The following is a 26,541-nucleotide window of genomic DNA, read 5'->3' as shown; positions in this document are numbered from 1 at the left end:
TTGAGACAGTTTAGATGGTAATAGTCCCCTAAAGTAGAACAGTCATACAAACCATAAAGAGCAGCCATAAATTCCTGGGGGACACAAAGAGTGGTACGATCTTGCTTTGGAAAGTGATCGTAAACCGGGGATCGGGGAATGGACTTTAAAGAAAGGGCGCCGAAGAATGGAACATCTCTATTGGGTGACCCATGGATGACATACACACCCAGTTGCATAACCATAGCCCCATCGAGCTGTGCGAAAGAATGCCCAATGCAGGGCAGGGGCCTCGTCGGGCAGACGTATGACCCAAATTCCTGAACTCGGAATCAGAATCAGAAAGAAAAACAAATTTCAATGTGTTAAAAAGCAAGACGGAAAACAACAGCAGCAGGGGGAAACTTTTCGGGTGTGGTGGGAGGGGGAGCCCGGGGAAAAGTCATCAACAAATTTTTATGGCCAATCGAATGGTGTGCGGTGCGGTGCGGCCCTTTCAAGCGATCCCCATCGAAGACCCTTCGAGCCGTGCCCCCTTCCCTTTCCCCGCTCTCTGCTGGCTGCAAAGGTATCTCTCGTACCTCCCGTACCTCTAGGCCGACCAGGCATCGGATCCATCATTCATTCAATCATTTTGTCAATGATGTGGCTCTCCATGCTGGACTGGATGCACGTTCATTATTATTATTGATTTCCCAGCTTAGTTTTCGCTCTGCCCAACACGGAGACTCTTCAGGGCTGCAATTAATTTTCTAGTTGTTCTACGAGCTGTGCCTCCAACTCCAGGCAGAAACCCGCTTGGCCTGGTGTCGGCCCTTTATGTTCTGGCCAGCCCCACATTGCTGTGGGGCAGTCAAAGACGCTGCTGAGCCTACACCCATCCCCATCCTCACTCCAATCCCATATGTCGGCTTATCCGAGATGGTGGCTATAAAAGCTCGGGTCGCGACTCTTTCTGGCCTTAGAACAAAAGCAACAGCGAACGCGAGTGGTTCTCGAGCAGATACCCGATAATACAGAACGATTCACAGATTGTTTTTGCTGGTTTTTTTTTTATTACACTCCCAAAGGATACGGGACTTGTCCTAGTGAAGTGCATTGCAAATCAAAAATGTGGCAACAATATTTTGTGGTATGTGAAGGAAAAATAGAAAAAAATACCCCCTGCACATAGTGAAACGATGGGGAAACCCTCAAAGACAAAAGACAGACAAAAGAATCAGAAGAAATGGATTTCCCAGACTCATGCGATTCTTTATCTTGATTTACAGATCTTCGCCGTCTTGGGGTCTGGGATGGGCGGCGCCAGTGCCTTCTGGTGGCCCAGGACCACAACGTGAGTCCTTAACACAAGTCTCTGGAGGTTCTGGAGGATAATACGAGTATATCCTAACCCTCATGTATACCCTTCTGCTCTCAGGGAAGCACCCAATGCACAGATGCTCCAGCAGATCCCGCTGACCTACTTCCGCACATACACGTACCAGCCGCTGGCGAGCGGACCCTTCAGCGTCCCCTTCTTTGGCTTCGGAGCCGCTCAGACGCCGCTCCTTTCGCCGAGTCCGCACTACGACCCGTATGCTGTGACCAGCTACGCGGCTGCCAGGCGGCACGATGTCGCCGCCAAGCCAGGCGTGACGCCGCCGGCCAGCTCCACCACCACTAGCAGCACTACTAGCACCACTACACCCGCTCCCACGACGACCACTACCACCACTACGACGACAACGACCCCGGTCCCGACTACGACTACCAGCAGCACAACCACGGCGCCTCCTCCCGCCAATAGCATCTCGGAAGGAGCCTCGTTCTCCTCGGGCGGGGCCTCTGGATCCTCATCTTCCCTGCTGCGCTATGGAGAGTATCCGACATACACCCGGCGGGTGAACAATCTGTACAACGCCCGACCCCAGTATCCGTACCCGGACTACTTCAACTACCAGCCGCAGGGAGGGTTGGCGGAGCCGGGGGTGGCAGTGGGAGCGGGAGCGGGTGGCACTCGCATCCAGTTCGTGCCCTGCATGTGCCCCGTTAGCGTGCCCAGCCTGAGCAACTCCCTCACCTCTGCCGCTCCAGTAGCCGTCGGCAGTGCGTCCACATCCAACCCGGCGGCGCGTCACATCGACAGCCATGAGATGCAGGCTGACGCGGTTGTGGATATGGATGTGGATGCAGAGGTGGAAGGAGACCCTGAGGGTAATGACGATGACGAGGACGTGGAGGAGGATGAAGGTGTCACCAAAGCACTGCCCGACCCCCAGGAGACGACATCGAATAGCCCCGTTTAGTCAACGCCGCCTGCCCAGTCACGTCCACTCCATAGTATTAATAAGACTTTGACTGATTTGAGCACGGGTGGATATGTCAGTTCTAGCTATATCTTATGATTAAAATTCCCTAAACTCTTTTTTTTCTCACATTTATTCCACGTGAAAATAAATTGCGAGCCTTAAAAACGGTAAAGTTTATATTTAATTTATTTGCATTTGTTATCAAAGCGATTGCACGGCCAAAACGAAGAATATTGCAGTTTCAGCTTATATCATTGAGGCATATTTTAGTCAGTCAGTACGTACATATGTACATATGTCAGCTTATGATTCTCAATGTCTGATGACTGCCTCATCCGTTTTCTCTCTCTGTATATTGGAATTGCTATCCGTCATGAGGGGAGGAGGGAATGGAATACATCTTCACAACAAAACTAATATAATAAGTATTAACATACAAATTATGTACTTATGGTGAAGTTTTAAAAAACACTTGTTATAATGACATATCACAGAAGTCCAGTTACAAAATGTCGTTGCTCTAGCTCTTATAGTATCTGAGCACTATGCGCTCATAGGAACGGACAGACGGACGGACGGACGGACGGACGGACGGACGGACGGACAGACAGACATGGCTCAATCGACTCGGCTATTCATGCTGATTAATATACATGTATGTACTTTATGGGGTCGGAAACGATTCCTTCTGGACGTTACACACATCCATTTTCACCACAAATCTAATATACACCAGTACTCATTTTGAGTATCGGGTAAAATTAAAACAAACGAGATTATCATCAACTGAGCTTATAGCATATTTAGTTATCGAAAATAAATTTAGTAGTAGTAGTAGCAAATTATATGAAAACTAGTATCCGTTTGTAAAAAAGTCCAGCTTGTCACACGACGGCATCTGCATTTTGCGAGCATACTCCAACAAGGTATCACGGTAATGCATCTCTAGTTTTCGACCATTATTTCCCACATCTTTCCCAAAGCTTTATATTTCGTGAAGCAGTCCCGGTTCCGTGCTAAATAATATGGAACCTTAAAGTTAGTGGTCGTGCACCTTACTGGAAACTTCTCCGAGCTAATCAGGCTATAGCTGGGAATATAGAAGAGAGGCCATTATCAAGACAAAGATTATCAATGCGATAAAGGCCCATTGAGATTTAAACGACGAGAATCGGCCGCCATTACGTCCGGCGCTACTTGATCCGCCATTTGATCCGCAATTTGATCCGCCATTTGATTCGCCATTTGATCTGCAACGTAGTTTTTGATCGAAGTCTTTGCGCATGGTACTATCCATTAAGACATTTTTAGCGTGAAGAAGGGCTTGAAAGGTCTCAGTGGCTCTGGGGTCGAAATTTTTATCTGGATGTACTTTCTTGGCCATCTTTTTGAAGGACATTAATATCTGAGCTTCTGTGGCATTGTGAGGCACATCCAACATTTTATAGTAGTTATTGCCACACGAATGGATTCGACGCACTGCTTTCTTCTGTTCGATCGTATTCATTTTGATCTAGGGAAATAAATAAAAAAATTTGTTCAAAACTTATTTTACTATCACAAAATATCGGAGCTGAATAAATTATGATATACTTGCGTTGTTAGCTTGTTTTTCAGACTACAAATATATTATATATCTGGACAAAGTTGTTGATTTATTTTACTAGGGAGACTTATGATAATTTGAAATTGAAAAATTGGAATTCCCAGACCTTATACAGAAGCTTAACGTGGCTTACTTTGTCGAATACTCTCTGCATTCGACATAAGAGAGAGAGGATGATGTCCCAGTCTCGGGTGTGCCTCGTTCAGGAAAATTCAGAAGAAAACGAGGGGAAACGTTGTGAGCTGCTGCGGCGACCGCAACTCTACATTTATACCCGATACGTAGTCAGTATGGCCTCTTTGAGCGACAATGTATGCGTGCGGGAGAGACAGAAAACGTGTCTGAACATGTCGTCGGGCGCTGCGTAAATATGATCCGATCTGATCCAGATAAAGCAATCTCATAGATACGGTCATTCTCTATGATTGTTCGTCTTTAGTTCTCTCGATGCCCCAGATCTTCGCACTTTGCGTGTGCGGAAAGGGGTGTGGAAACTAACTCGTCAAGGTCCGATATCACAGAAGTGTGGATCAAAATTTTTGTTGCTCTAGCTTTTATACTCTCTGAGATCTAGGAACTTATTTTTTGCAATAGGCAAAGCCGACCATGAAACCTGTGTGTTAGAGAGAGACAGAGCGAGGGAGAATGAAATTGTTTTCTTGATTCTGGCTTTAATATTTATACGATCTGGTTCAAATATATGCATATGCATTCTAGAAGATATAGTCGTCTTCTACGATTTAACGTTTTCTGTTTTCTCGTATCTTTGAAATTCTGGATGCCACAGATTTTCGCCATTTGTGGGGGTGGAAGTGGGCGGGGCAATGTTTTGAAATTGATTTGTAACAATGACATATCACAGAAGTCCGGATATAAAGAGTCATTGCTCTAGCTCTTATAGTCTTTGAGAACTAGCGCTAATAGGGACGGACAGACGGACGAACGGACAGACAGACATGGCTCAATCGACTCGGCTATTGATGATAATCAAGAATATATATACTTCATGGAGTCGGAAACGCCTTCTGCTGGCCGTTACACACATCAATTTTTACCACAAATCGAATATAGCCCTATGTTCATTTTGAGTATAGGGTATACAAACTTGATTTCATCCGACCACAGGAAACTATTTTCCCTTTGCAAAGCCTTTACATTCAGTTAGCGATCAGAGCCGTAAATCCAACTCGCTTGAATGAAATTTTCACGATTAATACTTCAGTACGGTAGGGTACGGTACTTCAGTAGGGTAAGTACCTCTCCCGACAACAGAACAGTACTCATTGTAACCGATTTCTGGATAATTTCACTTTCATTTATTAAGTCGAATTCGTATGTTTCATCAAGTACATTTACACATTTATACGGTATCTTTATAAATATTCTAATACTTTTGCGCTTGCTGCACGACGATTTCAACTAATCCGAGAGTCCAGCCCAGCCCGTGTCTGGAGCTCCCCCATCACCATCACCGCTGCCGCTCCGCTAGCGTCCGCAGCATCCTTCCAGCATCGGTCCAATCAATACATCAATCAACAATTAAAATTACATTTACTTATCTAGAGATGAACTTGTGCACCGAGTCTTTGAAGTAGGGATTAACTTTCAAAAAATCGATTTCAGCATGGAAAAACCTTGATCTCACACCTTACACACTCATTACGCCGCGGCATTGCCCACATTCATGCGAAAATGCGTCAAAGTTGTCTAAACTTAGTTAATGCATAGGCTAGTACAAAAAAGGAGATATAAGTAAGTATACAATTAATCGAGGGAAAATATATAATCAGTCATTTAAGTTGTAGATATACAATACATATACATACATATAAATATAAATATACATACATATAGATATACAATACCCACGCGCACATACGCGTGTCGCTATAATATTCATATTCACACACATACGATTAGATATGAACTGTTGCATTAACGCAATTACAATTAGAATTAAAATTACATTTATGTATGATCTGAATCGAACATTTCAAGAGTTTTACCCTAGATTTTTACCCAGGCTTTGTTTGCGCCTCAAACTGAGCCGGGAAAAAAAATCATCTCTTACCCGCTAGTATACAATATTGTATATCAATCATTCTAAGTGCTACGCTATCGTGCTTTCGTTCAGAAAGAATCTGCATCTTCTCCTTTTCTTTTGCATCTCTTACTTCGTGTCGTACTCGCTTTGTTTCCTTCGCTAGCTATCGCTATCGCTTTCGCTCTTTGTGTTTGTTTTGTGTGCTGCAGTTTTTGTTGCTGTCCCTTACATTTTAAAGAAAATTGCATTAATATGGCCTATATATCTATATGAATACACATATAAGTACCTATCGTATAAACCTATCGGTGGAGCTGCTGCTGCTGCTGCTGCTGCTGCTGCCACCTTTTCTGCGCATCCAACTTATCGTGCACATACCGCACATAAAATCTTTTCCTCTTCATTATCTTTCTTCCAAAAAAAAAAAAAATATATATACCTTTTCTTATAAGATATGATTTTTGTTTTCGCATGCGTGTTTTTGTTATTTGTTTGCCCTTTTTCCTACTGTTCCTCGTCCTGTTTCTCATTCTCATCAGCATTTACTAGAACTTTTCCTCTTTTATATTTGCAGTTTGCATTAGCCAACCGATTGCATCGGTGGCCGTCTTCTAAAAAAACTTCTCTATCTACTCCTTTCGAAAAAAAAAAAAACATTTACCCTCGAGCGAGTTTGTCGATTTTCGTTTAAACATAATGAGATTGCGCAAACGAGCAGATCATTCATGCTGAACCATTCATCAGCCACACAGGTGCCGTGCCACGCGCTGAACACACGTGAAAATCATTTATAAAATTGGATCGGGCGAGAGTCGCTTTATCACAGGACCTGCGCCTTCGATAAATGCCAAGAGTTGCGGTGGCTAGTGCCAGGGGACAACGTGGCAACGGACACACAAACAGAATAAATACTAAAAAAAAATACTACTACCAAAAAAATAATAACTTAAAGAGCGTAGAGTAGAGTCATGCTTGAGGGGATGCATGGGGAACGAACGAACACACACTTAAAAACTTTAAAACTAAATGCTGGTAAATCTCAGATCTCTCGTAACTAATAACTAAAACTAAGGACATACAGATAGATAACTATAGCTATCCATGTAGCAGCGCCTCGCCGGAAAACGAAAAGACCAGCGGGAGTCTCAGAGCCAAGCAGCAGCTACAGGCAGGGCCAGGGGGCAGTGTCCGATTTTGTATTTTTTGTTGTGTGATTAGCCCGCTCGCAACATCGTCCACAGCTCCGTGTCCAACTCCTTAGAACGCTCCCACTGCAACGCCAGCTCCGGGTCGGCTTCAGCCTCCGTTTTCCATTTTCCGTTATCGTTTCCAACTCAGACAAAAGTCTCCCGGATGACGGTGCTGCTGCTACCACGGCATAGATCTTAGAATTCGGTTGATTGTCAGACAAATGACGAGAAGCCGGGCAGTGGTGCCCTCGATCTGGCCATATTATTGACAATAATCTGGCCACCATTGAGGCTCATCACTGCACTGCCCTCCGGCTCGGAGTCTGTGTAGCTCGAGTAGTTGCGCACCGGCTTGGTCTTCTTCCAGGACTGCCGCAGCGAGTCATTCACATTCGCATAGTGATTGACGAACGAGTGCGGATCGCTCCTTACGCTCTCATTCTCGCTCTCAGAGTGCTGTGGAAGAGAGTCGTCATGTTATTATTGGTCCAACGAGTGCGAAAACCATCGCACAATTAGAGCCGACATACCTGGGATGCCTCCGAGCTGCTCACCTCGGATGGCTTTTCCGTAACACTGCTGTCGTCGGGATTCTCGTCGTAGCACTTCAGGCTCTCCTCATCGCTGTGGTACGCCACCGATGCGGGCGAAGGTCGTGGTGGACTCTTACCCAAATGCACACTCACAGGCTGGTGTCGGTTGGTAGACTTACGTCCGAGGGTTCCCAGGGTTCCGCTGCGCAAAGTTCCAACGCTGTTCAGGGTGCCGGTGCCGACTCCGTGACGCGAACGATACAGCTCTAAAGCCAGCTCCTGGCGTTCATCAATTGACATGGCCATGGACTCCTCCAGCGTCTTTTGCGCCTCCTCTGCAAGAAAAGCACGTGCCACATTTGATTACTCTTAAGATCTCTTCCACGAGTTAACGCCTCCACTTACGCTTGTACTTGTAGCTCTTGCTCTTCACACAGAGCACAGCAATGACCATGACAATGATGACGATCGAGGTGGCCGCCAGAGAGACCATGAACCAGGTCTGCCTGTAGAAGGGTTTGTGCTGCAGATAGCCGTATTCCAGATGCAGCTTCGAGGGCGTCAGTATCGAATCCTTCGAGTAAACAGGGAACGATATTCCATACTTATTGTAAGCAATTACCCGGAACAAATACGCCGTCGATGGCATCAGGATGTGGTAGCTGACGGTAAACTCCTTCATGGTTCCCTTTCTGGACTGCTCAATCTTAGTCCAGCGGGAGTCGTCTAAGCGAAGATAGGGAGTTCTATTAGCTGCGATTTGAGGGAGGGTTAAGACGTTAAGATGTTAAGGGTATTGCTTTTTGCTACGATTAGTTGGGTGTTGCAATGGGCTATTATTTGGGTATAACTGAAGGGAATATACAATACACTCGTACTCGTATACAGTGAAATATAATATCAAATGAAGTGGAAAGAATAAATCTAATTGTGGGATCGGGTCGGGTTTGGTTAGTTAGTTACTTTAATAGTTCGGTTCTAATATCTACCGGATAGCAATACTTACAAATAAATGAGGGCTCTCCATTTTCTACGCAAGCATTTGATTTGGAGAATGATTTTTGTTTTTTTTTTTTTAAATATATAGATAAAGTAATTTTTGGATTTAGAACCAAGCCACCAACGAATAATCGAATAGAAGGGTATAGAAATAGATAAAAAATATAGATACATCGTATAAGTAACAAATATACTCGTATGGAAAGGAGAGCATGTACCATCCGCCATAGATATCCCTGAACTCCACTAAGTACTCACCCCGCTTCTTGGCCTCGATGAGATAGCCCAGGATGGGGCCGCGTCCCGAGGGTCCATTGACCCAGTGGATCTCGACGCTGGACAGGGTCTTCGTGAGAGTGAGATCGCGTGGGGCCACCGGGGAGCCGTCCTGGGGGCCAGTGGTCACATTCGCGCTCACCGCCGGTCCATAGTCATTCGTCTGGGCGCGTACAGTGAAGGTATAGGTGACCTCCTCCTCAAGATTCTGCACACGGAGCGTGGTGTTGGACACCTTCTGCTTCACCTGCTTGCTGAACTCTATGCGAGATAAAGATGAAAGATGAGGTTTAGATGAAAGGTTCAGAGCTGCGGTCGTGGATTGGACTTACTTTCATTCTCCTCGGTGGTCTCGTAGGTGACCAGATAGCCAACAATCTCGCCATTTAGGAGCTTGGGCGGGTCCCAGCTCACCTCCAGACTCTGCATTGTGATGTCCGAAAAGCGCAGATTGAGCGGGGCACTGGGCACGCCCGGCATCGTCTTGACCGTGACGGGAGCGGACCTCGGCCCGTCTCCGGCCGGATTGAAGGCCAGCAACTGGATGCGGTACTCGGTGAACTTGTCCAGGAAGACCAGGCTGTGCGATGTGGCGGTGGCCGAGACCACCTCGATCTCCTCCTCGAATTTGCGGCCCGGCTCGAGGGCCTGCGGCGACCAAGTGACCAAATAGAATATCTTGTAGCCCAGAATCTCTCCATTCTGGCTGCTCTGCTTCGGTGGCTTCCACCGCAGACGCACCTCCGTGCTGGATATGGCCGTTGCATCCACACCTCGCGGCTCCCCAGTAGGCACCGCCTCGCCCACGTACACTGCGGTTGGTGGCGTGGCCGGGCCCGGGCCTTGCGAATTGAATGGCAGCACCACGATCTCGTAGTTGCGATCCTGCTGCAGATCAGATAGCACCACGCTGTTTTCATTAATGCCCATAACGTCGGTCTTTGGGGTCGACTGCAGTGCCGGGGCGAAGTCGGACAGCTGCTGGTACAGTATCCGGTAGCCCCCGGTGGCCGCATCTCCGTTCCACATGCCCGTCTCCAGAGCCCCCCACTGCACTCTCACCGAGGTGGTCGTGATGGGCACCACCTTGAGTCCGCCCACACCCACCGCAGGGGCGGCGGGCAGGGTGCGCACCACAATGCTCTCTCGGCTGAACGCCGATGGTCCCAGATCGTTGGTGGCCTGAATGCGGAACTGGTAGGTGGTGTACGGACGCAGACCAAGGGCCGTGTACGAGCTCAGGGTGGGATCGACGCGCTCGGGCAGCGGCTGCCAGCGGCCCTCGTTCTCCCGCATCTCCACCGTGTAGTATCGCAGCGGGGCAAACCCGTCGCGGCCCGGTGTCCAGTTGAAGGTGATCTGATGGGCCTGGATCTGGCTGCGCGACACCTGCGGCCCGGACGGTGCCTGCGGACGGTCCCTGTTGTTGGTGGTGTACACCAGCACCGAGGCCGTCTTCCCCCATCCGAGGCGTGTCTGGGCCGTGACGCTGAAGCTGTAGTAGCGCTCAGGCATCAGACCGGTGGCCCGGAACGTGCGGTCCGAGGGCGGGAACTCGCGGCTGTAGTTAAGATTGGCACTTCCGTTGAGAGTGTAGGTGACCTGGTAGGCCAGGATCTCGCCGTTGGGGTCCATGGGCACGTCCCAGATGATGCGTGCCATCGAAAAGGTCACATCCGGGAAGCTCACGTTGGACGGGGATCCGGGGGTGTCCTCGAACGTCTGCACTCTAATGGGAGGCGTGCTGAGGGCTCCGTTGCCGAGCCTCGTGTACGCCAGCACCTGGACGTGGTACACCACAAATTTCTGCAACTCTGTTAGGGTGGTGGTGAAAGAACTGTTGTTGGGTATCGTCTTGTACAACACCTGCATGCCGCGCTCGGTGGCCGCGTAGTACACCTTGTACCCGTCGATCTGGCCATTGCGATGGTGGGGCGGTATTTCGCCCCAACGCACCACCACCGTCGTGGAGGAGGTGGCGTTGGCCTCCACATGCAGCGGGCCGTAGCTGGGTACGGCTTCCCTGGTGCGCTCCATGGCCAGGCCACTGTCCAGGGAGCAGCCCACGTCATTACAGGCGTTCATGATCACCTCGTAGAGGGTCCACTCCTCGAGGCCTTCCAGCACATGCGAGTTGGCCGTGTGATCCTCGATCATCACAGAGCGTGGTGGGTGCTTGGAGGGCTTTCCCGTGCGCTCCATTTGGCGGTAGGTGACGTTGTAGCCGCGCGGATTGCCGAACCACTCCATCTGCTGCAGGGGTATCCAGCGTACGCGCAGCTGCAGGGCGCTCATCGCGCGGACGGTGACATTGAAGGGGGCATGCATCGGCTTGGCCTGGATCGTCTGAAAGTCCTTGGTGGGGTCCGAGGGCCGAGAGCTGCCCACCACATTGGTGGCGCTCAGCCGCAGGCGGTACTGGGTGAAGGGCATCAGGCCGGTCACGGTGAGGGTCTCCGCATCGGGATCGCTGATCTCGCAGATGGTAAACCAGGTCATGTTGCGCGCGGTCTGCGCCTCCACCTTCCACTTGGTGATGCTCGAGTTGCCGTCAAAACCGGGCGTAAACTGCAGCACCACCGAGAACGCCTCGATGTTGGACAGGGCCAGGGTGGTGGGCGCATGCGGCAACACTGGCTCCACCCCCGACTGGATCGTGGCCGTTTTGGGCGGTCCGCTGCCCACCCGCGTCCAAGCGCAGACCTCGAACCAGTAGTGGGTCGTCGCCTGCAGTTGGTTCACCGTCAGCTCGTTGTCATCGGCAGTCAGGTTGAAGGACTTCATGGTCTCTCGACGATCCTTGACCTGGTAGCGTACCGTGTAGCCGGTGAGTACGCCGTTGGCGAAGCGCGGCGGTGCCCAGAGCACCTTGACGGACCGATCGGAGACATCGTCAAAGTGCAGGGCCGTTATCTCATCGGGCACATCGTCCAGGGTCTCCACCGGCATCATTTGGCTGGCCACACCGTCGCCGGGATCGGTGAAGCAGAGGACGGTCACATTGAACTTGGCGAACTTGTCCAGCCCGCCGAGAACCGTCGACTGTTCGGCCAGGGGATCGATCAGGCTGGGCGGTACCGTCATCATGCGTCGCTCTATGTCGCGCTCCTCTCCATCGACGTGCCGTCGCTGCCACGCCTGGATCTTGTAGCCCTGGTTGATTCCGTTGATCTGCTGGGGGTTCGGTGGCTTCCACGTGATCTGTGCCGCCGTCGAGTTGATGGCCTTCACCTGGACGTTGGTGGGCGGTGCCTCGGGCACACCCTCCTTGGTCTTGATCTTGGCCCCTTCGGTGTAGACGCCCACGCCCATGTTGTTGAAGGCGGCAATCTGGACGATATAGTCCTTCCACGTGATCAGCTCTTGGATGAGGAAGTTACGTTGCGCCTCGTTGGTGATATTCTGGTAGGACCAGGGCACGTTGTTGTACCCAAAGAGCCGGTAGCGCAGAATGTAGCCCAGGATCTGTCCGTTTCGGTGCTCCTCCTGCGGCGGCTGCCACTGTGTGATGATCTCAGACATGGACCGTGCGGAGCCCACAAAGCCTACAGGCGGGCCCGACGGAGCTGTGGGATTGGAGTCAAAGGAGAACTATCAGTGGTTGATTTCTAAAGTCGTTGGAGGAATGTGGAGGTGTTCAAGTGTCGTGTGTGCTCTGCGGGGAGAGCGCAGTCTGTACACGTCTGTACTTCTCCCTCCCAGTTCTCAGTGGGTGTGTGTGTTCTCTGGTGAGGACTCTGGATTCTAGTGTAGTCTAGGGTAGTGTAGTGTAGTGTGGAGGAGTGTGAGTGTGTACCATGTACCTCGGTAAAGCGGAAACTCTACGCGCGTTTGATCATCCCAAACGGGCGGCGATGGCGAAATGCGATTTTGACGACAACGATAGCAATTAGAAGTACAATACATACAGGGTTTCAGCATTAGTTCTTTACACTAGTATACAAAACTACATCCATACATATGTACACATATAATATAGTATGCTCTTATACGGCTGGATGATTGCAATAACAACATCAAATCAAAGGCGGTAAAGGTATTTCAAAGTTTATACTTACAAAACGATAAGCAATCGGAATAGCAATCGAATCATAAAATACAAAAACCAAAACAGAAGAAATCAAAAACGATTGCAATCGAAAATCTAGCAACACAGTCCGATATTATAATTTCTCGATATTTAAGTATCTCTCCGCTGCCCACTGAACCGAAACTTGTTCACCAGGAAAACGTATCTGTGATCATGGATCATGTATCAGGTATTTTGTAAGTGCTGATGAATGCCTATGACGACGCGGCTCGATTTGTCAGCTATCGATATAAGCTAACAGGAAAGGTATCGCACGCTCGTGTTTACGCCCTCCTTTCTTGAAAATCATGATCCATGATTGCATTCATCATAATTACAAAGCATATATATGTGCACCAGAACTATCGTGAGAACTCCATCATTAAACAGAAATCAAGTCGGGCACTATCGCTGAACATGAAACTATGTAGTAGAGTAGTAGAGAAGGACTTCTGTAGAAGAATTTCTGTAGTAGAATTTCCGTGAAATTGAGCAGGAAACATCGGAACACATCCCGTGTGAATGGCCGGTATTCGATAGAAGGAGATCTCCACATTTTGGGGGGAAAAACAGTGCGGAAAAACTGGGCGGTATAAGTGATCAATTAATCGAAGAGGTGCAATAAGGCCCTCTAAGTACAGATTTTTAAGAAAAAGAAAAGTGGGATTGGGCGATTGATCCATCATTATGTCTTCTAGAACTTATCAAAACTATACGAGTACTACAAAAATTCTTCAGATATTGGATTTTCTCTTATGACAGCGAGATCCGAGATGGACACAAATATCAGACTTTATAGAGTTTATATTTCGGATAGGAAATCAGGAAAATCAGGCAAAAAAAAAATTTGGGTAAATCTCCGTTGCATACAAAATAATGATGATAATCAAAGAGAGTATATAATGAGGATAAACTGAGGATGCCTCATGAAATCAAGATGATTTTTGAGCAACTGAGGAAAAGCAACACACGCAGACACATAATACGATATACGACTTACAAAATAAACTGGAGAATGAGCAAACAAATTGATTTGGATGGACAAACGGGGTGGATGCCTTGATGGAGACATCTTCCGTACTCACCTTCTTGGGGCAGCTCAACGACGTTGCTGGGCTCCGAGGGGGAGCCCTCGCCGACGCGATTGATGGCACTGACGCGGAACTGATAGACGGTGGCCGCCTTGAGGTTCTCCAGCAGTATCCAGCGCTGGTTGGCCGAGACGTTGCTCAGTTCGGTGATCCAATTGAGAAGGGGATCTGGAACTGGACCTACGAATTTTTCTGTGATGTTAATGTGTTGAAGAAAAACAACAGACAGACAGAGGGACAGTCGAAGGAAAGGTAGAAGATGGAGTGAGTGTGTAGTGAGAATAGGTTCAGTTGTGAGAGAAAGAGTGGTGATTATGGGCGATTAGTGGTGGGAAAGGAATGATGAATGATGGATGAATGGATGGTGATTAGTGGGTGAGATGTGGTGAAGAGGGTGGAGTTTACAGCGTGTTCCGTGTGTTGATGGTGTGTATTGATGATGTGTGATGTGTGTACGCGATGAAAACGAAGTGCAAAACAACAAATTACAATTGAAAATTAGTCAATCAACGTATGTACCAAAGGTTATCATTAATAATCAATAAAATAATATAATAAAATATACATAATTATTAGAAGAAAAGAGAGATAGAGAGAGAGAGAGAGAGAGAGAGAGAGAGCAAGAGAGAGAAAGAAAACATAATATATGTATCAAAATCTTGTATTTTGTTGTCTAAATGGAATATTTGTTTGTTATTGAAAATGCTGTGAAAAGTTCTCCCTTGCCCCTTCCTCGCGGAACGGATTAATGTTTATCTTTATCTTCATTTTACGTTGCTTCCTTCGTTTCAAATTCCACCTGCTCTCCCTTTTCGGGTATAAATCATAAATCCAATCCAATCCAATCCGATCCGATCCGGAGGAGGCCACCCGCAACCAATAACCAAAAACTACAGTACCAAAAAGGACCCCGAAAAGGAAAGTACAAAAAAAAAAACAAAACAAGCAACAAGAGGGGAAACCTACCCAATTCGGAGACCTCACGTCGCTGGATAATAAATTTGGAGATTGGACTGTTGCCATCGAATCCGGGCGTCCAGGACACATTGATGCTGCGCTGCTGCGGCTCCGGCAGACGTTCCACCCTCACGTTGCTGGGCGGGAAGGGCAGCTCGATGACACTGAGCCGGGCCGCCCGTGTCTCGTTGCCGCCCGGCGATGTAACCACGCACGAATAGCTGCCCACGTCGCTGGCCCGCACCGCCTGGATCTCCAGCTGCCCGTCCGCCTGCACTCCGATCCGCTGCGAGTTGCTGATGGGCGCCATTTGGCCCTCTCGGTACCAGTCGATGTTGTACGGCACGCTCGGGTCGCTGGACACCTTGCACTGCAGTGTCGCGGTCAGGCCCAGGAGCACGATGGTGTCCACTGGCGGCTGTATGATTTGTGTCCGCACTGCGGGCAAAACCAGAAGAGACGGAAGAGAGAGAAAAATGGGTACGGGAAAACATTAACAACACGGCAATGCAGATTAAAAGTGCCGCGAGACGACGGCCAATGTTGCACCGACCGCAAGTGGCAATGACAAGTCGTGACAGCGCCCCTCCCCTTTTCATTACCAGCCCCTCTGGCAGACTGGCAGACAGGCAGACAGACGTACTATGCCACCTCTCGATCCCCCCGTGTGGACTCGCGAAGATAGTAAGGGAATTAAGTTTTAAAGCCCCAAACAGACTGACACACAAGGCCCGCATGGTGGCAGCCTGGTCTCAGGCTGCTCCAGATAGCGGGGCATGCCCGGCCAGGGGCTGCGCATGCCACAGGTAAATAGCGGTAATGGAGTCCACAAGTTTAAAGTGGAGTTTCTCTTTAGATACGGCTTTACGGATTTCCTTCCAGTGGGGAGCTTTTGAGTTTCCCTTGGTGATTCCATCGTCCATCGGAACTCCCATTGAGGGTTCGAACATGCTTCGCTTCATGCCAGTCTTGTTTTCTTTTTCTTTATTTTGTTAGTGAAACGACTCCAACTACGGGGGGGACAAACATGCAAATTAACAACAAATAGAGCTTAAATCGCGAGTCTACGGATTGTGCTAGGCATTCTCTGGGTTGGCTGCCAGCTTCGAGGACTACTGGGTATCCCTTAGTCGGGGCCAATGATTCGTCGGGGTCTCATTCTTCTCTGGCTGGTTCCTTTCTGTTTGGCTTTCTCTTTTGATTTTATTTATTTTATGTATGTTTTTTTCACTTCCCTGTTTTTTTCTTTCTTTTCTCTCTCGCGTTCTTTTTTATTTATTTTATTTTTTTTTTTTGCTCATTTTTTAGCTCTTTTCAGTCACTTGGCCCGCATGCATCAAAAGTTCAACGTGCCCCGTGGCCCAGACATTGTTGGTTTTGCTTTTGGTGTTGTTGTGGGGTCTGCTAGTCCCCCCCCCCCCCCACACATCCATATGGGACGGGATGGGACTGGATGGGACGGGCCGGGACGGGATCAACCGAACTGGGCCTCGGCTGAGCTGAATGGCATTAGCACCATCACCAGCGAAAGGTCCTTGCAAATGGAAGTTTTATACTGTGGCTCCCCCCCCTCCCGCTTTTTTTTTTTTTGCATTTCTTTGCCGGACTTGGGCCACCACTGTATTTTATGCAACATCACACACTGCACAGCACACACTCCCTTTGAGTGGTGGAAAACTGGCATCATTTTGGTGGTGCTGGTGTGGTGGTGGTGGTGCTCCTGGTTTTGGCTGAGCGACAGCGTGTTCTCCCAATTAGCTGCACTACGATGTTTCCTTTTAGAGCTTAGCGCATGGCCAAAAATTCGAGTTAGTATGTGTATGAATTGCATGCCCCAGACCCGCGAATCAACTTTAATTGCACAAACAACACAATGGAGGACCTCTGTGCCACACAGCAGCAGCAGCAGCAGCAGCAGCAGCAGCGGCAGCGACAGCATCAACAGCTTTTAAAGAATCATGGGAATCGGGCATTTGTGGTGGGGCAGTCAAAGCCCCGCCATGCCATCTATGGCTGGCGGAGAGCAGATTTTTGTATTATTTCAAAAGCAATTGATGCTGCCCAGGGGCATCAGGGTGTACTTCAAATGGAACCACGAGTACCACTGCTGGGGCCACGGCGAGTGGCGTGGCTGTGGCCTGAATGTCCATCGGTGATGGTGCCCTGCTGCTGCTGTTGCTGTTGCTGTGTCAGCCGCGATGTCATAGTTCGTACATTATTATTATTGGACCATGCATTTTAGTTGATTTGATACAATGTCAGTCTACTGCTGCAGCTCTCAAATGTCATTGGCAATCAGACAGACAGGATACAGCAGAGAGTGAGTGGCATAGAGATTTTGGGGCGGCACCATACCTACCCACGACCAGAATCAGGTGGAGAGAACTTTTCGTTAAGTAAACTCAATTTGAATCTCTTTTGTGGTCACACGGCTGACAACATTTCAGTTACAGTCGAAGGATGTGCGTTTGCCACATCAAAGCCCTGTCACCAAACAATTGATGGGCGTGGAGGGAGCACTCTCCCGGCCGAAACCAGAGCTGGAGGTTGGGCTTATAGGGAATTTCTGGGGCTTTTGTTATTGCTGTGCCACAAGCCGAACTCTTACGCATGGAATGCAATCACTTGAAAATGCCACAACAAAAAACAGTAAAAACAACAACAACAAGTTTTAGCTCCGCACTAGCGTCGAGGGATCCGACTCGGGGATACCTAATGCTGTCCGTTTAAATGATAGATCACACCTATGTATTGCTGTACAAAGCAATCGATTCGATTCTGCAACTGTTGCTTTGTCACCATCACTAGCACGGAAACAAGCTACCCTTCCCTGCCACACGGCTACCGGGTACACAAACGAAACCGGGGAGCGCACAAAAACAGTCGAAAGCCTTGTTAACTAAACGTTAAACACTCAACTCGGTCGGACGTAGACCAGACCAAAACAGACTCGCTTAAAACTAGCAGACAGAGTGGTAGAGCAGCCAGCAAGCAATTAAATTTCGGCGACTCAGTGGGGGAGGATGATACCCGGGGCTAGAGCTGGTCTGTGGGGCTATGGGGCTGTGCGGCTATGCGGCTATGGGGCTATGGGGCTACGTGGGGCTATGGGCATTCGCATTACTTACCTAACACGCTCAGTAAGGCCTCGCCCTTGACGCTGCCCGCCTCGTTGGCCCGCACACAGATGTAGAGGCCCGCGTCCGAGGGCCGGATATTCGAAATAAGTAAATCACCCGATTCGAGTATCTGAACGCGACTGGATATCTCAACCAGTTGGGTTTCTGTTGGGCGATAGGCGATGGGCGAGTCGTTGATTGTGCGTCGATTGTCCGTCGGATGCGGCAGGCATGCGACAGTTGGAGGCCGAGATGTAGTTGTAGTAGTGGTAGTAGTAGTAGTAGTAGTAGTAGTAGGTTGGTAGTTAGCAGGTGCAGTAGCAGGTACAGGTACAGGTACAGATACGGGTTCCGCAGCAAGCAATTGTCAAGCGGTCACAACGGTTTCATTTGGTCATTTTTGTATGTTAGGATTATCAATTGGTTAGAGGGCGTACAAAAAGAACACAGAGACACGAAAGAGAACATGAAATTAGCATTAGTTGGTCCGTGGCTGGTCTGTCCGTCTGGTCCATGCTGCAGGCGACACGGGACAGATAGACTGGCACTGGCAGTGGCACACTCACCATTATAGATCCAGGTGACGTTGGGATTGGGCGAGCCAATGGCCCGGCATGAGATCGTTGCATCCTTCCCATCCAGGGCGGTCACGTTCTGGGGCGGCTGCTCAAATACGGGCGCTGAGGCTGTACAAAACGAAGGAGACAGATCACGATGGATTAGAGCAATGCCAATATTGGTGTGGTGTTCCACAAGGACTTGACACCGTTCGATGGAAGATCAAATCAAATCAAATCAATTATTGCGTAAGTAAAAGGGGTGTCGGTACGTGTTGTGGCGGCGAGGTGTGTGTGTGTCACAAATATATATATATATCCTAGGTGTACATCTATTTACGCTAATTGTTTCTGTTCCTAAGTCTAGATCTTACATTTACTTGTTCTAGCAACATTCATGCAATGCTCTTTTGTTAGCCATTATTGGCCCCACCCCGCGGTCGTATCAATATTCTCTTTGGACATTTATCCAACCAATGATTACAGCGATTAACTGCTTCATTGGGGCAATCTTCCTTCCTTCTTGTTTTCGCCCTGCCACTGAGCTGACTTTTGCAATTATTATTACACGGAATTAAAGGCAGGGCAATTAATCATGATGCCTGATGCCTGATGCCTGATGCTTCTTTTTGTTCAGACAGCTCCACAGTTGCACAGCTCCACAGTTGCGCTGTGCACTCCTTTATCCTTCTCCATTTTTGCTGGCGGTTCGGATAATGTAAATTATTTATTGGATTTTGAGTGGCACACACATACTGCTCCTGCTCCTTCTCCTGCCCCTGCCCCTGCCCCTGCCCATGGTCCTTGCAGCTCTCCTTCTCCAGCTCGTGCCACTGGCGAATAATGGTGATGGCGATGATGACGTCGCAACGTCGCTTGCTTTTCATTCTTATGGCCAAATGCCACGCGCTGTTAAAGCCATATTAAGGCTATAGCCAGTGCTGTAGTGTACCCAATAGCTGCCTCGTTTCTCTTCCGACTCCATTGCCCGATATGTAATAATCTTCGCAATAATTTCCCATGATGAAGCAGTCCCGTTAACTACGCTTATGTAAATAAGTGCATAAAATTACAATAAAAGTTTTTTCCCGACTGTTGCTGTTTTCCTTCAACATTAAGATATTAAGTGCTCCACGTGTGTGTGTGTGTGTGTGTGTGTGTGTGTGTGTGTGAGTGGTACGCCACAAGGTATGCAACAATGTTGCAGCTGCAAGCAGCAAGCAAGTGCAATTGTTGGAAATCATAAAGACATCAACTCTGCTTGAAATTAAGGACTGAACAGTGAATCACTGGGAAAAACGGATATTTACATATACATATGTACATATATGGGTATATATTTGTGTGTGTGTGTACATGCATATATGTATGTATGTAAATGGGGGTACATCATGCGGGCAACTTTAACGGGGGGTTAGCACAATACATTGTATGATTAAACAGGCTCCGCGGGGAAGTAACAGACCTCCAAGTATCTTAAAGCCAGAATCCCACAAAAGATGATGGATAGCGGGGGCTGACGGGGGGGCGCCAAGAGGGTGGCTGTTGAGGTTTTTATTAATATCCACTTAGAGGACCATTAAGCTAATAAAAGGATAGTGAAACCAGAAAGGAAAGGGAAGCTGAAGCTTTAGCAACTCTCGTTGATTGTTGCATTCCGTGGCAAAGCACAGTGATCAATCTTTTCGAGTACGGGTCTCACTAGGACAGAGAGGCAGAGACTGACACCTTTAACTGCAAAGCTACTCTGTGAGAGAGAGATAAAGAGCTCCATAAAGAGGATAAAAAGGTATCAAAATAACAGATGTAACACACTAGTCTGCACATCCACTTGGGGGACACTAATCTATGGGCGTGACATGACAATCGTACAACATATAAAAAACCAATAAAAAAGAAACAACCAGTTTTTACTGTAACTCTAATTTTGGTACATCAAAAAATAATACAAAAATCTATAAGCCAAAGCCCTGGCGTGACGTTGCAAAAACCAGAAGTGGGTTTTGACCAAACTCTGCGAATCGGGCTGGAACATTACGGATGTACAATTTTTTTGTACTAAAAGTACCTCGGCTCGTATGAAATATTGAGTGTTCATTTTCCAATTTGTTAAATGTAATTTTATTTGTTAATTTTTTCGTTTTAATCCGCAAAAAAAAGCTTATGCATCTGTAACTAATAAAAGTTACAAAGTATATACCTTTAGCCGAGCTTGGGGCATTTTTATTGTGGGTATATAAATAGAATATGTGGCAAAAATAATCGTGAATAACCTTTGTTATTGGAAATAATGATAAAGAATAACATGGTATGTATTAGATATGCCGAACAAATGATTTGTTGTTGATTTTAATAGGTTTTCAAATAGAAGTTTACGATGGAATCTATTTCAGTTATGTGCATACAATACATGCTTACATATGTACGCAAATTGTTCGTCTGGTGAATATTATCATACTCCCAGCCAGCAGGCAAGACAAAGGCAAACAGGGACCCGGAAAAGTGTGGGAAATTTAAGAAAAATATTCCCAGATAACTCTTCTGGCCAGCAACGTGTTAAGTGTGCTTAAGCCTCCTCTACCTCTACCTCAGCCTCTTCTCCTGCTGCTTCTTGGTCTCGGTTTCGGTCTTCCGCTGCTGCTGCTGCTGCTGCTGCTGCAACCCCGCCTTTGAGAACAGGGTTTTTATGGCTCACGCAAGGCGCATATTAAAGACACGAAGAGCGACCCTACAAGCGAGAGCTGAGAAACAATTTGTGGCACACTTGAGTCGGAGCCGGGGAAGCCTGAAAAGGGGACAGGACTTCGCGCCGGGCCCGCCCGGGTGGGCAGGGCACTGCACTGCAGGGCGGAGTGTAGTGAAGTGAAGTGTACGGAATGGTTACACTTGCATCTATGCGTGTACTACTCGTATCTATGATATATCTGCGACCAGCCCCGACCAAACCCAACGAAATTGAACTGCAAACGAACTGATAATTGTGGCCGACTGATTTATTCGACGTTCGACGTTCGAGGTTGCGTACTCGCAATCGAATGGCCCAAGTCGACCACATTTCGCATTGCCACTTCTCGCCATGCCTGCCGTGCCTGCCGTGCCTGCCATCCCTGCCATAGTCGTTACGTTTGAACGTAATTAATTTCAAGTTGACCCACTAAAGAGGTTGCGCGCCATCAACTTAAAGTCATAATAAAACGCTCAGTCAGCCAGGGCCTAGGACCCCAGGACCCCAGGACCCCGGACCCCAGAGGAGCTCTGGAATGGCATGCGATGGCAATAATTGCCATTACTTGGCCATTGAAGTGGGTCTGGTATGGTCAGCCCACCCGACCCACCCATCCTTGGGAGCTCCAACATTTGCATGGGAATCGCCATCGCCATTTGCCTACGTCTTTTGTGCTCGCGCTAAAACTTAGCGGACTGCGGACCTCTCTCGCCCGCCGCCCGATTAAATGGTTTTTCGTTTCAGTTTTCCTTTTTTAGTTGTGGCTCGTTTTTCGCATTTTAATAAGCATAAAGGCAGGTCCTTTGAGAACGGTTTGCCCTGAAACTCCGCTGGCAATTTTACACCATTTCTAGGCGCTAATCAGACCGAACAAGGGGAACGCTAAGAGACCAGTGAACAGGGCCCAAATAAACCTAATCCACCATATGGAATTATCAAGAATCCCAATGCGGATACGATTTGCTCTTTGAGTTCTAATCCATGTTTATGTCCCTGGATATTCCTCAGCTAAAGGCAGTGGTCACATCCGATTCGAAGAGGGGTTTGCATGTCGCTGCCAAATCAAGCTTAGGGCACCCTCCAGGGCACCTCACTCCACTCCTAACAATCCGTCGCCGTCGCCGTCGCCTTTTGGGGGACCCACCAATGACCTCGGGGGTGCCAACTGTTGCTGGCGGTCGGGCAGGCAAGTGGCAGCGCAGCAAAAAGCGAATTCCCACAGTGAAATCCGCATTGAGCCGTCAGCCAACGGATGTCCGGCCACGCCTAACCCCCAAAAGTCACCTAATTACACACACACACACACACACACACACAGACAGGGAGAGAGGGCGGTGAGGAGCCAGAGTGTGGAGGGCGCCTTAGAAATGGCAGGAAGCAGCGATTAAAATCACTTTTGCGTTTCGGGAAATTACGAAATTATGTTACTCGAGTTGAGGCGTCGACGACGACGGGCGGGAAAGCTCAGGCAGCCGGAAAATGCACACCCAACAGCAACAACAGAAACAGAAACAGAAACAGCAATGTGGAAAGCTCTGACTGTGGCAGGTGCAACTTTTTCGGGGAGTGCTAATGGGAGCGAGAGACGGAGCAGATGTAGAAGAGGGAGCGACGATTTGCGCCAACTTAACAAAAATGAAGTGAAAAACCTGGGTGGGGGCTCCATCAGAGGCCAAAAAGAAAGAGAGACAGAGAGACAGAGAGAGAGAGAGGGAGAGAGCGATGAAAAACTTTGATAAACATTGTGGAGGGGAGGGGGTGGGTGGCAACGGGCTGCAATTAAAATGTAGCCAGTTTTGCCAGCACTTCCCACACCCCGGATTCCTTGAACGCGGCTAGCTGGAAAATTTTTTCGCAACTCAACTTCTCCTTCAGCTGCCCCTCTATCTAAGTGAAAAGTGCTCCTGCACAAGGATTATCCTTCAAGTTGCCTTCCAAGCGGAAAATGGCAGCAAGGGGGCGGGCCAGGGGTATCAGCGCTACAAATGCTAAACACTTGTGACCATAGCGAAGGCTAAGGAGCCTGATCAGAAGCAGGAGCAGAGGCAGGAGCAGGAGCTGGAGCTGGAGCTGGAGCTGGAGCTGGGGCAGAAGCGAGAGCAAGTACTAGAGTAGCTGGAGTGAAATGAAGAAACGAACAATAAACGAATGAAATTGCAAATGAAATCAAGCGATTCCCAAGTGCGCACCTTGGGGTAGCTCCGCGAAGGGCCCTCCAGAAGCCAATTGCAAGAGATACGAGATGCGAGATGCACAAAAGCACAGAGAAAGGTGTTTATAATACGGATTTGATCTTGATATGGATAATCCCTTGGAGAAGACCAATTAGACCCAGCCAGGCCCGGAGTTCTGAGAGAAGAGACAAGTCCGTAGCGGCCGCCACCCACTCGCCCACGGATTGCATGCAGCGGTAGAGGTAGCGGCAGCAGTCAAACAACGAAACAGAAGGAAACTCCTGCCAGCAATAAAACTTATCCCTTCGCAGGGAGATTTATAGGGCGGACTGAAGGCAGAGAATTAGAGACTTGGCTCAGCTAAATGATGGCGGATGGCGAATGGCTGGCTGCTGGTTGCTGGTTGCTGGCTGCTGGCGGATGGCCGACTCTCATAAAGTGCGTTGGCGCAGACAAACAAATTGACTCGAATTATCCTAGGCAAATAAAATTAAATGAGCCGCAACGATTGGTTCCCATGCGGCAGAGGGGGGCTGGATGCTAAAAAGTTTTTCAATAAGCCGCCGCCGCCGAGGACGACGACGACGACAAAATCCTTAAACTAGTTTAACTCGAATACAATGCGGCGGGCGATACAGAAACGGAAGGGAGACAGACGATAAAGGATGGAGATACTGCAACATAAGAATAACTCAACAAAATATGCATAGAAATTTGAAATTTACATGAGTCCCAGGCTCCAGCTACAGCTCCGACAACTGGCCATCAAAATTTAACTGGAGCAAAAGCAGAGCAGAGCAGAGCAGAAACTCTGCTTAAAGTCCCATCAAACAACCAGGGAGATAGAAACTTATTCTGGCCCCAGCAAAACAATATGTCTCCTCTTCTCGTAGTTGAAAGCTGGAAGTTTCCTTCCTTCTCCTTCCCCCAGCTCTTGCTCTTCTCCTGCATCATAATTCAAGCCAAACGATTGCAGCACAAGGAGCAGCAGGAGCAGGACCCTCAGTTCTCGGCTCTCAGTTCTGCCTGTCCGTCCGTCTGTTTGTCCGTCTGTCAAATATTTAAAACGTCAGCGGAGTCCGTTGGTTAGGCTCATGAATGAATAAGTCTCTCAAGAGCTGGGCTCCCAAAAAAAATAAGAAAAACACCCGCATATCTGACAACCCTACCATAAGTACGAAAGGACCCTGTTCTCCCTCTCCGAGTATATATATGTGTGTGTGTGTGTTTGTGTTTGTGTGTGTCAGTCTTAATTTTCGCATTATGAAATTCATTAAAATGCAAAATTGTCCCACAGCCAGAGTGGCCTGTAGCTCCGGCTGTGTGGCTGTGTGGAGAGCTGCCTGGGTGTGGGTGGCAACCCTAAGGCAGCCATTTGTCAAGCACTTAACGGTACTTGGGTGTCACAACAAATGCGCAACAGACCACCACGGTGGCAGGTTGGCAGGCGGAGGAATGCAATGAAGTCGGCCAGCTTCCAAATGAGTTTACCCATTATTATCTGCTGTCACTTAATAGCAATTCATAATCCGAGTTTACCATAGAACCTAAAATTACAGATATACAGTACGAGTATTTGTCTATGATGTTTAGATGGGGTGCTTAGAGCAGCGGTGGGCAGGCCTTGACAGCAACAGAAACTCGATTCGCACAGCAATAGGCCAATCATGCACACGCAATGTACATATGTTGCTATTGCAGTTTTGCAGCATTCGCTCGAGCATCAAGGTGGCACTTTGTGTGTGAGTCGGGACGTGCCCACCGCTGGTTTATGACATTTTATTAGTTAAGATTGGTATGGTCTGGTATACATATATGTACATACTTAACCGATTTTGCTTTACTTTTTAGTGCACTGTAAATACGAGTAATGTGTGTGTAAAGAAATTTCGATCTGTCCTTTGGATCTACTAAAAAGTTATGCTACTAAAACCAAAAACATTTTCTACACTTCAATCTGTGCGTTCGTAAACTTTTGGGATGAATGATATTAAAACTCTGCAAGCATGTTAAAAAATTGAGAGAGATGAGGAGGAAGGGTGGTGGAAGGTTGAAGGAGGTTTCGGGTAATCAACTTGAATACAAAATTCGTTTTGCGTTTCGACAAATTTCGAGCGGCGGATGGAGATAGTGAAAGAGTAGTGATGGAGGGGGGCAAATGAAATTCCTTGCTCTGGCCCCGAGCAAAGTGCCCTTTAGAGCTAAGTAGTAGCTGCAGCTGACTGAAACAAAGCTTCATCAGCCGAAGGGCGCAAACAAATTAGGAATGGAAAATAGGGCAAAGATGGTAGAGATGGCAAAAATGGTACAGATGGGAGAATGGAGAACTAAAGATAATATTTTAGCTTAGACTTAGTACAACCCCAGGCAGACAGGCAGGAGGCAGGAAGCAGCAGTCAGACAGGCAGCCGGCACCCGAAGAAAACTTACAACAAGCCAGGCTAATAAACAAACAAATTCCATCACAAAACAATCAAAATTCTACGAGGGATTCGGGGGTGCAGTGCAGTTCAGTGTGTACCAGTGTGTGTGTGTGTGTGTGTGTGTGTGTGTGTGTGTGTGCGTGTGGCATGCATGTGCTTTATGTAGGGGGTGCTTGATTGCTTGAGTGCGTGAGTGTGATTTTGAGTGCATGAGTGCGAGAGTGAGAGTGGGTGTGAGTGTGAGTGTGAGTGTGAGTATGAGTGCGTGTTGCATTGCTTAATGCCCATACCAAAGCGAAACTGCTTGCGTCTACCCAGCTGATGGGAGTTGGTGGAGGAACCAGGTCCTGATCCCGATACCGATCCCGATCCCGCGACCGATCCCGAACCACCATGCGAAGCTCTTACTCTTAGGATTCGTGGCTGGGCCAAGCGCTTGATGCGGCTGTTGGCTGCTTCTGCTATATGGATTCATGTTAATCAAAATGGTTAATGCAAAATGCAAAAC

At 48.1% G+C, this 26,541-nt stretch overlaps 2 protein-coding genes across 16 annotated transcripts in view; one reads left to right on the top strand and one right to left on the bottom strand.

Annotated features, from left to right (window-relative positions):
- Positions 1-957: 957 nt before the first annotated feature.
- Positions 958-2,433, top strand: LOC108150958 (flocculation protein FLO11). The gene is made up of 3 exons (XM_017279295.2): positions 958-1,111; positions 1,251-1,315; positions 1,400-2,433. The coding sequence occupies exons 1-3, from the start codon at positions 1,091-1,093 to the stop codon at positions 2,265-2,267; spliced, it is 954 nt and encodes a 317-aa protein (XP_017134784.1). The 5' UTR covers positions 958-1,090; the 3' UTR covers positions 2,268-2,433.
- A 3,033-nt stretch (positions 2,434-5,466) lies between these two features.
- The window catches only part of LOC108154618 (protein sidekick), an 88,235-nt gene continuing 67,160 nt past the window's right edge, over positions 5,467-26,541 (bottom strand). For 2 of the 15 annotated variants that reach the window (XM_033397702.1, XM_033397708.1), the window contains exons 7-17: positions 26,324-26,494; positions 18,721-18,840; positions 18,164-18,319; positions 15,045-15,473; positions 14,073-14,270; positions 9,251-12,484; positions 8,901-9,179; positions 8,650-8,673; positions 8,049-8,396; positions 7,641-7,978; positions 5,467-7,566 (exon numbers count right to left, since the gene is read on the bottom strand). In XM_033397702.1, the coding sequence (XP_033253593.1) occupies positions 7,324-7,566; positions 7,641-7,978; positions 8,049-8,396; positions 8,650-8,673; positions 8,901-9,179; positions 9,251-12,484; positions 14,073-14,270; positions 15,045-15,473; positions 18,164-18,319; positions 18,721-18,840; positions 26,324-26,494 (5,540 nt within the window). In that variant the 3' untranslated portion in view covers positions 5,467-7,323. Of the gene's footprint in view, positions 7,567-7,640; positions 7,979-8,048; positions 8,397-8,649; positions 8,674-8,900; positions 9,180-9,250; positions 12,485-12,721; positions 12,855-14,072; positions 14,271-15,044; positions 15,474-18,163; positions 18,320-18,720; positions 18,841-26,323; positions 26,495-26,541 lie in introns of those variants that run through there. The other 13 variants (XM_033397725.1, XM_017284941.2, XM_033397713.1 and 10 more) reach the window with 13 other exon arrangements.

Source organism: Drosophila miranda, chromosome XL (genome assembly GCF_003369915.1).
Source record: "Drosophila miranda strain MSH22 chromosome XL, D.miranda_PacBio2.1, whole genome shotgun sequence".
In the NCBI taxonomy this organism is placed as follows: Eukaryota; Metazoa; Arthropoda; class Insecta; order Diptera; family Drosophilidae; genus Drosophila; species Drosophila miranda.
The sequence above is the reverse complement of the archived record's forward strand: the minus strand, read 5'-3'. Positions and strand labels throughout refer to the sequence as shown.

Bases quoted from the DNA above. Each gene is read 5' to 3' on its own strand.
- LOC108150958 (XM_017279295.2), top strand. From the start codon at position 1,091: ATGTGGCAACAATATTTTGTG. The intron at 1,112-1,250 runs GTATGTGAAGGA...CTTGATTTACAG, and splicing joins TGTGGCAACAATATTTTGTG to ATCTTCGCCGTCTTGGGGTC. The intron at 1,316-1,399 runs GTGAGTCCTTAA...TTCTGCTCTCAG, and splicing joins TGGTGGCCCAGGACCACAAC to GGAAGCACCCAATGCACAGA.